Source organism: Zalophus californianus, chromosome X (assembly GCF_009762305.2).
Source record: "Zalophus californianus isolate mZalCal1 chromosome X, mZalCal1.pri.v2, whole genome shotgun sequence".
In the NCBI taxonomy this organism is placed as follows: domain Eukaryota; kingdom Metazoa; phylum Chordata; class Mammalia; order Carnivora; family Otariidae; genus Zalophus; species Zalophus californianus.
This window is the reverse complement of record NC_045612.1, coordinates 81,920,004-81,936,233: the sequence shown is the minus strand read 5'-3', so window position 1 is coordinate 81,936,233 and position 16,230 is coordinate 81,920,004. Positions and strand designations below refer to the sequence as shown.

At 44.8% G+C, this 16,230-nt stretch overlaps 1 protein-coding gene and 1 pseudogene across 3 annotated transcripts; one reads left to right on the top strand and one right to left on the bottom strand.

Moving 5' to 3' along the window:
- The first annotated feature begins 14 nt into the window (after nucleotides 1–14).
- APEX2 (apurinic/apyrimidinic endodeoxyribonuclease 2) lies at nucleotides 15–15,517 on the top strand. 3 transcript variants are annotated; one of them, XM_027608465.2, is made up of 7 exons: nucleotides 15–35; nucleotides 1,267–1,638; nucleotides 2,649–2,732; nucleotides 9,800–9,980; nucleotides 10,521–10,667; nucleotides 11,637–11,706; nucleotides 14,261–15,169. In XM_027608465.2, exons 2-7 carry the CDS (start codon nucleotides 1,482–1,484, stop codon nucleotides 15,167–15,169), a joined length of 1,548 nt encoding a protein of 515 aa, XP_027464266.1. In that variant the 5' UTR covers nucleotides 15–35; nucleotides 1,267–1,481. The 3 variants fall into 3 exon arrangements, with proteins under 3 accessions (XP_027464266.1, XP_027464267.1, XP_027464265.1); XM_027608466.1 differs by lacking the exon at nucleotides 15–35 and adding an exon at nucleotides 1,010–1,041 and having other exon boundaries at nucleotides 1,442–1,638; XM_027608464.1 differs by lacking the exon at nucleotides 15–35 and adding an exon at nucleotides 1,013–1,041 and having other exon boundaries at nucleotides 1,442–1,631; nucleotides 14,261–15,517.
- LOC118356534 lies at nucleotides 3,120–3,296 on the bottom strand (annotated as a pseudogene).
- Nucleotides 15,518–16,230: the final 713 nt, after the last annotated feature.

Sequence of the window (16,230 nt, the reverse complement as noted above, 5' to 3'; positions counted from 1 at the left end):
GCAGAGCTATTTATCCTGATGGCAACAACTGGAAGGTAATCTTTAAGTCCTCTAGGAGGAAAAGCAGCTCTTTGGGTCTTTTCTGCAGACATTGAGGATGATGGCTCTAAGGCTATGGAATTCTGGGGGAAAATTATGCTGCAGTTTGGGGTGAGGAACCTAAGAATGCAAAGTCATGCTTTTCCGTGGACATTGGGAATGTCTATTATTCCTATTTTTGTGTTCTCAAAGACAAGTCACTAATCTGTTGCTCTTGCATTTGCCCTGTGTTTGTTTATTCAGTTAGGAAATATTGACTCCTAATATATACTGTGCCCTAGATTAGAGGATGGCGCTAAGAAGATAAATCAGACATGGTCATTGCCCTCAAGTAGGTAGAGCAACTGGTAGTTGTGTGACAAAAACAGGTATCAATGGTAGCTGTGCACTGAGATAAGTGATGTGACAGAAAGGACCAGAGGGTGCTGTGGGGGCCCAGAGGAAAAGACCTAACTGGGGAAGTGTGTGGGTGTTAGGAAAAACTTATTCAGGAAAGTATTCCTTGAGCTGATTAAGATAGGCTTTGAATCCTGGCTCTACCACTTCCCGTGAGGCTGGGGTGAATTCACTCATTCTGTCATACTTAGCCTTAATACCCCTTACAGGGCTGTCCAGAGAATGAAACAAATAATGCGTATGGAAGAGCCATGGGGTACACTGGGAGACAGTGTTGTTCTGGAGCTAGGGTAGCCCACTTAAATTCCCTGGGCCTCGATTTTACTCATTTGAGAAATGGAGCCACGAAAAAGTGTGTGTTGGGCCATGTCCTTAGGAATGTTATAAGGCCCAGGACAAATAATGGTTATAGGGTGGGCTTGAGACAGCTTCCTCTCTTCCCCTCCCTTTGCCCTATAAGGCCAGGGGCCTTCTAAGTCTAATTCCACTAGAGCACTTCTTACTGCTCCCTCTAGCTGCGCGGTTCCCTTCGAGCCTCCCCTCTCCCACACCAGCACAGTTACAGCAATTACTCCCAGGATGCCAGCGGCGCACTTGGAGGTTAAGGTCAGTCGCGCTGGGGGCGGGGCTTCGGTTGCCGCGCGGTTTCGTTCAAGGTTCCGCTGCTTAAAAAGTGGCGAAGTCCCATCTGTAAGTTATTGGAAGCACCACAGGAGCTTGTGACCAGCACGGAAAGGCAGACAGACTCTGGTGCTTGGGCTGGTGTGCGGCGGGAGGAGGAAGGAGGAGGAGCCTAATTGGACGACTTCCTTTGTCGTTCATTCCTCCTAGGCATCTGCACCACCCCATCAACTTCCGCTCCTCCCGCCAATGAGAACTGAGGGGATCGAAGCCCCGCCCCACCTTCGCCACACCTTGGTGGCGCGCAAGAGAACGCATGCGCCAATGCGCGCGGAAGGCGGGATCTGGCCAGTTTGGGGGTGTCCAGCCGTCCTGTGTCTCCTAGGTTGGGCGCGGATTGTGTGGTGTTGCAGTTCGCGGTCGAAATGTTGCGCGTGCTGAGCTGGAACATCAATGGGATCCGGAGCCCCCTGCAAGGCATGATATACGAGGAGCCCAGCAACTGTGCAGCCATGGCCGTGGAGCGCATTTTGGACAAGCTGGATGCCGACATTGTCTGCCTTCAGGAGACCAAAGTGACCAGTCAGCGCTCAAAAATCCAGGATCCCTACCATACTTTATCTTTCCCACTAACTTTTGTCCCCTACTTAATTTTCATTTATTTTACCATATCTCTATCCGTAGAGTCTTCCTCTTAGACCCAGTTCAAAATCCTGATCCCCTACCCCTCAACCCCTATTTCTCACTCCAGCTTGATATCTTAATTCCTACTTCATCTCCTGTCCTCAGCAGAACTTTAATTCCCTCACCTGTGCAACCTTCATCCTCGCACAGATCCTCTAATTCCCACTCATTCTCCTGCCCCAGCTCAGTACCCCAAATTTCCTCCTCACACACTGTCCAGCTCCAACTCCCAAGTTAGATCCCCCCAAGTCCCCTTACCTGTCCCCAGATCACATCCTTTAATTCCCACCCCATCTTTGCCCCCAGCTCAGACTCCCTGATTTCTTCCTTTTTACCTATCTCAGATCCTCAGTTCTCCTGTCAGATCCCCTAGAGCTCTACCCCCATTTCTCCTTCCCAGCCTCAGAACCTCTTACCATTTCTATCTCATGTCCCACGCCAAGGTTAGATCCCCTAGTTCCCTCTCTCTCCCACCCTAGCTCAACACCCTCCATGCCTTCCCTCTCCCTTGCACCCCCCTCTAAGACCCTGTAACAACTTTTTCCTCCATCCCCAGTTCAGATCCTGTAATTGCCTTCCTCTCCTACCTCATATTCCCATTTCTCCCTCCCATATTCCATTTCCCACCTCCAGCTCCCTCCGCTCACTTAATCACTAGCTTCCCCCCACCTAATTTCCCTCCCCCCATTCCATAGCCTACCCCCTTCTTATTCTGATATCAATTCCCTCTCTAGTCCCCACCATTCTAGCTCCTTCTCTAATCATAGATACTTCATTTTTTCTCCCAACTCTGGCTCTGATGTGTGCAAGGAATTAGCCTACAACTTTAATTCCAGACTCTTGTGTGTCCTGGGCCCTACTTTTATCTCTGACGCAATCTTACATCTTTTTTTTTTTTTTTTTTGCAGGGGATGTGCTGACAGAGCCCCTGGCTATCATTGAGGGCTATAACTCCTATTTCAGCTTCAGCCGTAACCGCAGTGGCTATTCTGGTAAATGGGGCTTTCTGGGGACTTTAAATTAGTGATGGAAGCAGGTCAGGAGTGAAAGAGTTTCCAATATTTGATGAGAAGGTAGTAAGAAATTCAGGCTTTTATTTTTAATTTTTTTTTGAAATTACAAAGCTGCTTTTAATACTTTGGGTTGAGCCCCACAGGAATAAAAAACACTGGGAAGGAGTAATACCCCACTCCCAGGATGGCCCAGAGGAAGAGAGGCTACCTGAGGGGAAAGAAACACAAAAGGGATCTGCAGACTCAGGGCAAAAGGAATGCCATTGGTGTTGGGATCTGTGGGCACTACAGGAGAAAATGCGAGCATGGTGGGGCTGGCTCCAGGTACACGGGGAGGCCAAGAGGGTTGGACACGAAGCCACAAAGCTACTTGGGTTCCTCCTTCTCCTTTGCCTTTTTCTGCTTCTGCTGCATGACCTCTGAGTCCCTCTGCTTGCAGGTGTCAGCAGAAAGCCTGTCACCTTGGCACTTTTCCTTAACCTAGTAGCTCTGCTTTTTCATATTCTTCTGGCGGTTGAGCTAATGCAAGTTACCATGGGTCATGAGGAGGGCAGCAGCTCTGGCTTACTTCCATTGCATCTTCTCTGTCTGATGTTGTGATGCCCCAGGCTTTTCGTCCACAGAGCTAAAGTCACATAAAGCTACGTGAAGGATAGTTTTTATGTGTAAAATTATCCTGTTTGACTTTGGAAGCACAGTCAGTCATGTGGTAGTTAATTGTATGAGCTCTGGAGTCAGACTGCCAGAGTTTGAATCCTACCTCACTTCCTAGCTGTGTACCCTCTGGCAATTTAGTCAATCTCTTTATACTTCAGCTTTCTCAGCTGAGAAATGTAGATAATGCCTAACTCCTAGGGTTAGTACAGGTATACCTTGTTTGTATGTGTATATATATATAATATATATATAAGTTTATATATAAATATTATATGTAAATATATAACAAATATATGAATTTACATATCTATATAAATATATTTTTATATATACATATATGTAAAGCACTTCACTTTATTATGTTTTGCAGATATTGCATATTTTATAAATAAAAGGTTTTATGGCAACCCTGTGTTGCAAAACTCTTGGCACCATTTTTCCAGCAATATTTGCTCACTTCATGTCTCTGTCACTTTTTGGTAATTTTACAATATTTCAAACTTTTTCATTATATTTGTTATGGTGATCTGTGATCAGTGCTTGCAACTCGCTAAAAGCTCAGATGACAGCATTTTTTTAGCAATAAAGTATTTTTTTAAATTTTATTTTATTATGTTATGTTAGTCACCATACAATGCATCATTAGTTTTTGATGTAGTGATCCATGATACATTGTTTTCGTATAACATCCGGTGCTCCATGCAGTACATGCCATCCTTAATACCCTTACTGGGCTAACCCATCCCCCCACCCCCCTACCCTCTAAAACCCTCAGTTTCTTTCTCAGAGTCCATAGTCTCTCATGGTTCATCTCTCCCTCCGATTCTCCCCCTTCATTTTTCCCTTCCTTCTAATGTCCTCCATGCTATTCCTTATGTTCCACAAATAAGAGAAACCATATGATAATTGCCTTTCTCTGCTTGACTTATTTCACTTAGCATAATCTCTTCCAGTCTCATCCCTGTTGATGTAAAAGTTGGGTATTCATCCTTTCTAATGGCTGACTAATATTCTATTGTATATATGGACCACATCTTCTTTATCCATTCATCTGTTAAAGGGCATCTTGGCTCTTTCCACAGTTTGGCTATTGCAGACATTGCTGCTATGAACATTGGGGTGCATATGGCCCTTCTTTTCATTATATCTGTGTCTTTGAGGTAAATACCCAGGAGTGCAATTGCTGGGTCATAGGGTAGCTCTATTTTTAATTTTCTGAGGCATCTCCACACTGTTTTCCAAGGTGGCTGTACCAATGTGCGTTCCCACCAACAGTGTAAGAGGGTTTTCTTTTCTCCACAACCTCTCCAACATTTGTGGTTTCTTGCCTTGTCCATTTTTGCCATTCTGACTGGTGTAAGGTGGTAACTCAGTGTGGTTTTGATTTGAATTTCCCTCATGGCTAATGATGATGAACCTTTTTCATCTGTCTGTTAGCCTTTGTACGTCTTCTTCGGAGAAGTGTCTGTTCATGTCTTCTACCCATATTTTGCCTTGATTATTTGTTTTTTGGGTGTTGAATTTGGGAAGTTCTTTGTAGACCTTGGATACCAGCCCTTTATCTGTAGTGTCACTTGCACATATCTTCTCCCATTCTTTGGGTTGCTTCTTTGTTTTGTTGACTGTTTCCTTTGCTGTGCAGAAACTTTTTACCTTGATGAAGTCCCAAAAGTTCATTTTTTGCTTTTGTTTCACTAGCTTTGGAGATATATCATGAAAGAAGTTGCTGTGGCTGACATCAAAGAGGTTACTTCTTATGTTCTCCTCTAGGATTTTGATGGATTCCTGTCTCACATTGAGGTCTTTCATCCATTTTGAGCTTATCTTTGTGTATGGTGTTAGAGAATGGTCGAGTTTCATTCTTCTGCATGTGGCTGTCCAATTTTCCCAGCACCATTTATTGAAGAGACTGTCTTTTTTCCATTACATGTTTTTTCCTGCTTTGTCGAAGATTATTTGACCATAGAGTTGAGGGTCCATATCTGGGCTCTCTATTCTGTTCCATTGATCTATGTGTCTGTTTTTGTGCCAGTACCATGCTGTCTTGGTGTTCACTGCTTTGTAATATAGCTTGAAATCAGGCAACCTGATGCCCCCAGCTTTGTTATTCTTTTTCAACATTTCCTTGGTGATTCGGGGTCTTTTCTGATTCCATACAAATTTTAGGATTGTTTGTTCCAGCACTTTGAAAAATGTCTTTGGAATTTTGATCGGGATGCCATTGAAGGTATAGATTGCTCTGGGTAGCATAGACATTTTAACAATGTTTATTCTTCCGATCCATGAGCATGGAATGTTTTTCGATCTTTTTGTGTCTTCTTCAATTTCTTTCATCAGTGTTCTGTAGTTCCTAGAGTATAGATCCTTTACCTCTTTGGTTAGATTTACTCCGAGTTATCTTATGGTTTTTTGTGCTATTGTAAATGGAATCGTTTCTCTAATTCCGCTTTCTACAGTTGCATTGTTATTGTGTAAGAAAGCAACTGATTTCTGTGCATTGATTTTGTATCCTACCACATTACTGAATTGCTGTATGAGTTCTAGTAATTTGGGAGTGGTGTCTTTTGGGTTTTCCACATAAAGTATCATGTCATCTGTGAAAAGAGAGAGTTTGACTTCTTCTTTGCCCATTTGAATACTTTTTATTTCTTTTTGTTGTCTGATTGCTCTTGCTAGGACTACTAGTAATATGTTGAACAATAGTGGTGAGAGTAGGCATCCTTGACGTGTTCCTGATCTTAAGGGAAAGGCTCTCAGCTTTTCCGCATTGAGGATAATATTCGCTGGGGTTTTTCATAGATGGATTTTATGAACTTGAGGAATGTTCCCTCTATCCCTATACTCTGAGGAGTTTTAATCAGGAAAGGATGCTGTGTTTTGTCAAATGCTTTTTCTGCATCAATTGAGAGGACCATATGGCTCTTCTCTCTCCTCTTCTTAATGTGTTCTATCACACTGATTGATTTGCGAATGTTGAACCACCCTTGCATCTCGGGGATAAATCCCATTTGGTCACAGTGGATGATCCTTTTGATGTATTGTTGGATCCTATTAGCTAGGATTTTGTTGAATATTTTGGAATCCATATTTATTAGGGATATCAGTCTGAAATTCTTTTTGATGGGGTCTTTTTGCCTGGTTTGGGGATTAAGGTAATGCTGGCCTTATAGAATGAGTCTGGAAGCTTTCCTTATGTTTCTGTTTTTTGAAAGAGCTTCAAGAGAATAGGAATTATTTCTTCTTTGAATGTTTGGGAGAATTCCCCAGGGAATCCATCCGGCCCTGGACTCTTTGTTTTTTGGGAGGTTTATCTCATTACTGGTTATTGGCCTATTCAGGTTGTCAGTTTCTTCCTGTTTCAGTCTTGGCAGCTTATAGGTTTCCAGGAAGGCCTCCATTTCATCCAGATTGCTCAGTTTATTGGCATATAGTTGTTGATAATAATTTCTAATAATTGTTTCTATTTCTTTGGTGTTAGTCATGATCTCTCCCCTTTCATTCATCATTTTATTAATTTGGGTCCTTTGTTTTTTCTTTTGGATAAGTCTGGCCAGTGGTTTATCGATCTTATTAATTCTTTCAAAGAACCAGCTGCTAGTTTCCTTGATCTGATCTGTGTTTCTGATTTCTAATTCATGCTCTCTGCTGTAATCTTATTATTTCTCTTCTAATGGGTGGCTTAGGCATTGTTTGTTGCTTTTTCTCTAGTTCTTTAAGGTGTAGAGTTAGTTGGTAAATTCGGGATTTTTTTGTTTTTTTGAGTGAGGCTTCAATGGCTATTTATTTCCCCCTTAGGACCGCCTTTGCAGTATCCCATAGGTTTTGAACTGATGTGTTTTTGTTTTCCTCTGTTTCCATGAATTGTTTAAGTTCTTTGATTTCCTGGTTGACCCAAACATTCCTGAGCAGAGTAGTCTTTAGCTTCCAAGTGTTTGAATTTCTTTCAAATTTTTTCTTGTGATTAAGTTCCAGTTTTAAAGCATTATGGTCTGAGAATATGCAGGGAATAATCCCAATGTTTTGGTATCGGTTGGGACCTGATTTGTGACCCAGTATGTGGTCTATTCTGGAGAAAGTTCCGTGTGCGCTAGAGAAGAATGAGTATTCTGTTGTTTTAGGGTGGAATGTTCTGTATATATCTATGAGGTCCATCTGGTCCAGTGTATCATTCAAAGCTCTTGTTTCTTTGTTGATTTTCTGCTTAGATGATCTGTCCATTGCTGAGAGTGGAGTATTGAGGTCCCCTAGAATTAACGTATTCTTACCAATATGACTCTTTATTTTGGGGAACAGTTGGCTCATATAGATGGCTGCTCCCATGTTGGGTGCATAGATATTTACAATTGTTAGATCTTCTTGTTGGATAGACCCTTTAAGAATGATATAGTGTCCTTCTGTGTCTGTAACTACAGTCTTTAGTTTAAGATCTAATTTGTCTGTTATAAGAATTTCTACCCTAGCTTTCTTTTGAGGTCCGTTGGCATTGAAGATGGATCTCCATCCCTTCACTTTCAGTCTGGATGTATCTTTAGGTTCAAAATGAGTCTCTGGTAGACAGCATATGGATGGGTCCTGTCTTTTTGTCCAAGCTGCAACCCTGTGTCGTTTTATGGGAGCATTTAGGCTGTTCATATTGAGAGTGATTATTGAAAGATATGAATTAATTGTCATCATGTTACCTATGAAGACATTGTTTTTATAGATTGTCCCTGTAAATTTCTGTTGTATATCACTCTTGGAGTCTTTCTCCTTTTATAGAACCCCCCCTTAATCTTTCTTGCAGGGCTGGCTTAGTGGTCACATACTCTTTCAGTTTCTGTCAGTCTTGGAAGCTCTGCATCTCTCCATCCATGAATGACAGCCTTGCCAGATAAAGTATTCTTGGCTGCATGTTCTTCTCGTTTAGTACCCTGAATATGTCTTGGCTACCCTTTCTGGCTTGCCAGGTCTCTGTGGATAGGTCTGACGTTATTCTGATGTTCCTCCCTCTGTACCTAAGGAATCTCTTGCCCTAACTGCCCTTAAGATGGTTTCCTTGGTTCTAAGATTTACGAGTTTGAGTATTACATGCTGGGGCATTGGCCTGTTTTCCTTGATCTTGGGAGGGGTGTTCTCTGCCTCTAGGACACGAATGTTTGTTTCATTCCCCAGATTAGGGAAGTTCTCAGCTATGATTTGCTCAAATATATCTTCTAGTCCTTTCTCTCTCCACCCCCTCAGGGATTCCAATAATTCTGACATTGGAACGTTTCATGGTGTCACTTATTTCTCTGATTCTAATTTCATGGATTCTGGCCCTGCTGCTCCGGGTTTCCGTCTGGGGGGCTTCCCTAAAGTCCTTTCCCTGCTGCTATTGGTCTGCGAGTCTGTGCCTGGTCCACAGCGCGGGAGGCTATTGCTCACTGGCAGGCAGGATCCTGACGGCTCCCTCCCCCTTCTGTTTATTCTCCGATATCTGCCCACAGAATAATGGCTCCCTGCTTTGTATCTCAAAACCAACCGCCTGGGATAATCTGTAGAAATCCAGATCTATCTTCTTACATCTCAGGCTGATTTTGTGGGTGTTCAGAGTGGTCTGGTAGATATCCAGCTCAGTTCCGGGGACTGGCTGGAATAGGGTCCCATACTCCTCTGCCATCTTTTCGCCCCTCCAGCAATAAAGTATTTTTTAATTAAGGCATATACATTGTTTTTTTAGACATAAAGTTATTGCACATTTTATAGGCTACAGTATAGTAACAATATAACTTATCTGCACTAGGAAAACAAAATATTCATTTGGCTTGCTTTATTACAATATTTTTTTTTGTGGTGTTCTGGAACAGAACTCACAATATATTGGGGTATGCCTGTATAAGGATTAAACAAATTAGTCCATGTGATAATAATAGCTAACACTTTTTGAGCACTTAACCATGTGTCCATGTAAAACATTTAGACTATTAGCTATTGCTGTTCTGTGGCTTTTGAATTTTTTTAAATTTTTTAAAGATGTTATTTATTTGACAGAAAGAGAGAGAGAAAAAAAAAAACACAAGCAGGGGGAGCAGCAGAGGGAGAGAGAGAAGCAGGCTTTCTACTGAGCAGGGAGCCCAGTGCGGGGCTCCATCCCAGGACTCTGGGATCATGACCTGAGTTGAAGGCAGATGTTTAACTGACTGAGCTGTCCAGGTGCCCCCTCTGGCTTTTTTAGATGAAGGAACTGAGACTCCAGGGTGTGAATAGAATTGCCTCAGTCTCTCGGGTCCCATCCATAGCCCTTGAGTTGGGAGAGTTGTCAGTGCAGCCACACTAGATGAAGATGACTTAGATGACCTATGTGGGGGCAAGAAGCTGTGCAATAGGCTTTTGGCTTCTAGGCCCTTTCAGAGTATCCTGTCTATCTCCAGGTGTAGCCACCTTCTGTAAGGACAGCGCTACCCCCATGGCTGCTGAAGAAGGCCTGAGTGGCCTACTTGCCACTCACAATGGGGACGTGGGTTGCTATGGAAACATGGATGAATTCACCCAAGAGGAGCTTCGGGCTCTGGATAGTGAGGGCCGGGCCCTCCTCACACAACACAAGATCCGGTAATAGCCCACATCCCCTTGTCGCTGAGCATTTTTGCTTCTACTCTTAGTGTGGTGATTCTGAGGCTCACCTTACAAACATATTCATTGTGGAATATGTCCCATGTTTGCCTTTCTTGGACTCTAGTTATGGCTGCGTTACTCACTGTATGACCTTGCGCAAATCATATTCCCCTCTGAGCTTTGAGTTCCTCATCTCTACAGTGGGAACTGGCTGGCAGGTCCAGCTCTTTTATTACCACAGGCACCTCAAAGGCAACTTGGCAACTCATTGCCCCAAGTTGCTTTCTTTCTGGGTGTCCTGTCATGAATGGCAGCACCATCACCTGGTTTACCTGGGTGTTACCCTAGATGCCCCTCTCCCTGCCTTACCTATAGTCAGTCCCCAAGTCCTGTGCATGCCAGTACGTTCATGTCTTTCTGCCGCCTTCTTCACATCTGTCCCACAGGCAGTCCATTAAGTGGAAGCCACATGGTGTGGGGGAAGGGAGGCTTGGAAATGACTTTTTCTTGGTGTGTGGGGGCGTCTCTTCTCCTCAGCACATGGGAAGGGAAAGAGAAGACCTTGACCCTAATCAACGTGTACTGCCCCCATGCGGATGCTGGGAAACCTGAGCGGCTGTCCTTTAAAATGCGCTTCTATCGCTTGCTGCAGATCCGAGCAGAAGCCCTTCTGGCAGCTGGCAGGTATTGTTTTTTTTTTTTTTTTTTAAAGATTTTATTTATTTATTTGAGAGAAACTGAGAGATAGAGAGCACGAGAGGGAAGAGGGTCAGAGGGAGAAGCAGACTCCCCGCTGAGCAGGGAGCCCGATGTGGGACTCGATCCCGGGACTCCAGGATCATGACCTGAGCTGAAGGCAGTCGCTTAACCAACTGAGCCACCCAGGCGCCCAGCTGGCAGGTATTGTAAGCCTGGGTGGTACTTGAGCTTGTTCTAGGTGCCCAACCCATTTAGGTGTCAAGCTCCATTGGAAGGGATGTGGGATCTTTGTCTTTTGAGTTCCTTTATAGCCTAGTTGGAGTCACTAGCATGCCTACCTGAATGGGCTCTGCACTGTATGAGCTGTGAGGACCAGGTAAAGTGATACAAATATGGGTTTTGTACTCAGATACCTCTAAGCACCTATCCTGGCTCCTTTTACTCACTATGAGTCCCGAGGCTAGCTCTGCTTTTATTTTCTCTTGTTATGTGAGTGTATGAATCCCTACCTTACAGAATAGTCTTAAGGATGAAATGAGGTGAAGAAGAAGGTAAAGTGCCTGGGAGCAAATGAAAAGTCTTGCCCCAGGGAAGGACAGGAAAGTGAGGGTGGGTTAGAGTAATCAAGGGATGCTTCCTAAAAGAAGTACCTGGGCTCAGCTTTGAAGGACCGGAAAGATGCCATTAAGTAAAGATCAGTGAGACAATCATGTCAGAGAGGGAATGATGTCATCTTTGGAGATCAGAATTGGGTGGGTCAGGCATAAAATGTAGCAAGGTTATGGTAAGATTGGAGAGGTAGGCTGCTATGCATTGCTGTGGGCTCCCACCTTGGCCTCAATGTGTGAGAAGGGGCTGATCTGAGTTCTTGGGCCAAGAAGAAAGTAAATGGGCCAGGAGTACTGCTTCCCTTTCTTGAATGTCTAGTTGATAATTCCATGTCATGTTTTTTAGCCATGTGATCATTCTGGGTGACCTGAATACAGCCCACCGCCCCATTGACCACTGGGATGCAGTCAACCTGGTAAGGCTCTTCTAGGCCCCTTTCCTCACTTCTGACTGTGGTTCTCTTTAGCCAGCCAGCCACTGCTGGATTTTGGGTCCAAGGGTAGCTTCCTTCATGGAAAAGCAGAGCTTAGTTTGAAATAACTATTCTCAAAGCACTGAGGATTGTTCATTCATTCAGGAGACATAACTCTCTTGCCCTGGACTTGGTCCTGAGCCATGTGCTGACTCAGTTACTAGTCAGTTCTGGCTCTTGGCCCCTCAAAGGTTTCAGCATGGTAGGGGGCTATGGACCTGTAACCAGCCAATTACAGAAAGGTATCTTCAGGGCTGAAGCAAGAGATGGCAGGCCAGGAGTCTAGGGGAGCCTGGAGATATGGGATTCCTGAGCCAGTGTAGACATTAGGGAGGCATCTGAAAATGGTTGAATTTTAAAAGAGTAAAACAGCTTTGGGGCTGGGGGAAGCAAAGCATTCTAGCTTGAGCAAAGGCTGCAAGGTGAGAATTTGCTTGGTATGCATGGTGAACTGCAAGTCCCATTCTTAGTAGGGGTTGACAGGGGAAGGGAAGTGAGTGGCAGGAGATGGGGCGGGAAAGTCCTTTGGGGGCCAGATTTCAAGGTCCTTGAATTCCACATTGCCTTGATCATTTCCCTAATACACTGTTTCCTGCTCATGAACTTTCAATACCTTCCTGTTACATCTGCAATGCAAAGAAAACATCTAGGCCTGGTGTGGAAGGCTTTTTAATCTCCATTTCCATGTACCCCTACACACTCCGTCCACTGCAGCCAGGTTGTCTTCTCTCAGTCCATTGCAAAAAGTTATTTTCATTTTGACTTTTCTCACTGTACCCTCTGTCTTTTTTTGTTGTACGAACCTTTCATCTTTGAGTCCCTCTAGGTCAGTGGTTATCATTCCCTGACAGCACATTAGAACAAGGAACTTTTACAAGAAATTAATACCTTGGTGCCACCCCAGACCAATTAAATCAGAATCTGTTGGGTGTGGGGCCAGGGTAGCAGTATGTTTTACAAGGTCCCGGGCTGATTTTCTTGTACAGTCAGGCTTGAGAACCATTGCCTTAGAATCTACAAGCCAGTTTTCACCTTAGCTTGCCTCATGAGGGGAGTGATCAGTAACTTATGCTGGCATAGTCCAGCTCAGCATTGGGCTTGGCTCAAAGTAGGGGCTATAGGAAGAGTCTTTGGACTAGTATGCAGAAGAGCCACATAAACAGATGTGGCTCCCAGTTGGGAAAATGAACAGAAATGAGATAATGAAAGAATGGTGGTGGCGGTGTGACAGGGAAGAGAATGGACATTACAAAATACGAGCCTTCAGTCCTTCCAACCTTATTTCTCATAAGGCATTTACTCAGTCTGTTCTTTCTGCTTCCTGCTATAGTGTCATATAACTTTATGCCTTTTCTTCTTAGTTCAGAACTATCCTAGATCTCTCAAGTGCACTTCTTACAGTCTTCCTTCCAGGAAAAGACTAATAGTATCAGGTCACATGACAAACACAGTCTTTCCAAAATAGCAGAATATGTCCACTTCCCAAAAGACTGGCTCTTCTAGTCTTCATCTCCCTAAATGGCACCATCATCCCCTTGGCTACTCCATCCAGAAGCCTGGGAATTATGTTAGTATTGTCCTTCCTCTCTACCCCCACTTCCCACATTCAGCTAATCAGTGGGTTAGTTGATTTTAGTTCTAAATCATCTCTTAATTTAATTTTTATTTGTCTCCTCTGGCTCTACCCTAGTCTTAGTGATTATCATCTCTTGTTTACGTGGACTATGATAATTATCTCCTGTCAGTCTGCTGGTCCCCAGTCTGGTCTCCCCTTGTCTTTTGGGTTCATGCTTCCCCTCTCCATGGGCCCATTACAGAGGCTGCGCTGTCAATTTATAACACCTTCTGCCTGCGTTGCTCCTGCTCAGCCTTCACTTTCCAGATCCAGATCACTTCCTGAAAGGAAGCCTCATTGGTCCCCTGGACAAGCTCAGGTTCCCACTTTGTCCCTAGTATCATGCCTGGCACATAATCAATGTTCTTTGAACATTTTTTTCATTGAATGAGTGGGTAGGCCAGGTGGATTGGATGGATGGATGAAGATGAATTGGAGATCAGAGCCGAAGGAAGTATTTAGGTATGGATTTCTGGAGCTCCTCAGCTGAGGAGTTTGTGGGGGAGAGAGGAGATGGTCTGTGAGGCCTTTGACACACACAAAATAAGTCAAATAGTTCCAGAGGGTTTAAATGAAAAGGTAACAGTTTCCTTAACTCCTAATCCCAGCCCTACTTCCTAGAGGTAACCACTTTTAACTTCCTGCTTTCCATCATTTTGGTGAGCAGTTCTGAGAATTGCTTTGATTAAGTAAACGACACACTTTCAGATTTGACATTTAATCCCAGCTCTGCCAGTTCTGGGCTGTGTGACCCTGAGTAGTAGTTTCTTTTGGAACAATCACATTTTCTTGTCTGAAAAAATGAAGCAGTTAGTCTTAAGTCTCTTCCAGGTCTAGGCATCTAGTTTTGCCTCTGTCTTCACCCCTGTCCCCCTTCTCCAGGAATGCTTTGAAGAGGACCCAGGGCGCAAGTGGATGGACGGCTTGCTCAGTAACCTGGGATGCCAGGCTGGGTCCCATGTACGGCCCTTCATTGATAGCTACCGCTGCTTCCAGCCAAACCAGGAGGGGGCATTCACCTGCTGGTCAGCAGTCAGTGGTGCCCGCCATCTGAATTATGGCTCCCGGCTTGACTATGTGTTGGGGGACCGGACCCTGGTAATAGATACCTTCCAGGACTCCTTCCGGCTGCCTGAGGTGATGGGCTCTGACCATTGTCCCGTGGGTGCAGTCTTGAGTGTGTCCTCTGTGCCAGCAAAACAGTGCCCACCTCTGTGCACCCGCTTCCTCCCCGAGTTTGCAGGCACCCAGCTCAAGATCCGTCGCTTCCTAGTTTGTCTCAAACAAGATCCTGTGTGCAAGCAATCAGCGCTGCGACTCAGCAAACAAACCCAGGTACAGATGCACCAAAACAAAGCCCGTGTGCGCTCAACCAGGCCTCGGCCAAGTCAGGCTGGCTCCAGCAGAGGCCAGAAAAACCTGACAAGCTACTTCCAGCCATCCTCCAATCGTCCCCAAGCTTCTCCTATCTTGGAGCTTCCTAGTGTGGGTGCCCTCATGACCCCAAAGACTCTAGAAGAGGAGGTGATGGCCAAAGTGGTGGAGGGGCAGGCCAGTGCTTCAGAGGCCAAGGATGAGAAGGAGGTACGGACTTCTTTTTGGAAGTCTGTGCTGGGGGGCCCCTTGCCCATGCCACTCTGTGGGGGTCACAGGGAGCCATGTGTAATGCGAACTGTGAAGAAGCCAGGACCCAATCTGGGCCGCCACTTCTATATGTGTGCTAGGCCCCAGGGTCCTCCCACTGACCCTTCCTCCCGCTGCAACTTCTTCCTCTGGAGCAGGCCCAGCTGAACCAACTACAGATGTCTGGCATGGTCAACCCTGTACATAATCTGAAGCCAGCTCCCTCCTAAGCTGCCTCTTTCTTCCCCAAGGACCCTTCCTCCTCTTCCACTTTCCTGAAGAACGTTTCCTTTTCCTCTTCCTCCTTTAAGGCCTCTCTGACTCTCTTTTTCCTGCCTAGCACCTCCTCATTGGTGAGCTTCTTATTTCTTAATGCTGTGACCCAGTTCCCCCACTCCACTTTCCATCTTCCTGTCAGAAGTGCACAGGAACCAGTTGCCCCAGGAAGTTGATTTTAAACCCTTTTCTTTCTTGCTGAGAAATATATCTGTGCCTAAATAAAGTCTGTGTTTTTGTTTGAGCACACGATGTCATGTAGACATTTTGGATGTGCTTCATGAAGTTGAATCAGAGACATTATCTCAACACTAGGTTTGCCAGCTGCCTGTAGCCTGATGATAGAACTCCTAGGAAGGGGGGAGGCAGGAGGAGTGGTACTACCATAAAGGTGCTCTGTTGAGTTGTAAAGGTTCCCTGCACTGCTGAGGTTAGTTCAGCAAGGGAGGTGGGTGTGGTGGTAGAAAGCTCAGGTGGGTTGCATAGCCTTAAACCAGTGCTTCCCAACTGGTGTCCCACAGCTGCCACAGACCAGGTTATAGGGTGGGAAGAAAAGGCCCTAGAGTTGACAGGTAGAGCACAAATGTCAGGAGAGAGTGCCTCTTAGGCAAGTAATGTTATTAGTTCACCTGGGTGTGCAAATGTTTTCTGTGTGCTATGACCTGGAAAGACTGGGAGCATTTCCTTGAAAAAGTTGCTTGCTATATAGCCAAGTCTCTTTCCCACCTTGGAAAATAGAGCTGGTAGGTCCTGTTCTATAAGGTACTGTGGAGAGGAGAGGATAACTGATTGGGGACATCAATTCTGTGTGCTGGAAAACACCTCCAGAATTGTGGGGAACTATTTCTCTTCCAGGCAGTTCAGTTAGGGTTGATTCCATCTCCTGGCTTCAGGGGCTACATGAGCATAGGGTTTCCAGGTCTACCAGTGAAGAGTCAATCCCTGGATTTTTG

Excerpts from the sequence above, each read along its gene's own strand:
- APEX2 (XM_027608464.1), top strand. The coding sequence starts at position 1,015 with ATGCCAGCGGCGCACTTGGAGGTTAAG. Across the intron at positions 9,981-10,520 it reads CTCACACAACACAAGATCCG|CACATGGGAAGGGAAAGAGA; the intron begins GTAATAGCCCAC and ends TCTTCTCCTCAG. Across the intron at positions 11,707-14,260 it reads ACTGGGATGCAGTCAACCTG|GAATGCTTTGAAGAGGACCC; the intron begins GTAAGGCTCTTC and ends CCCCTTCTCCAG.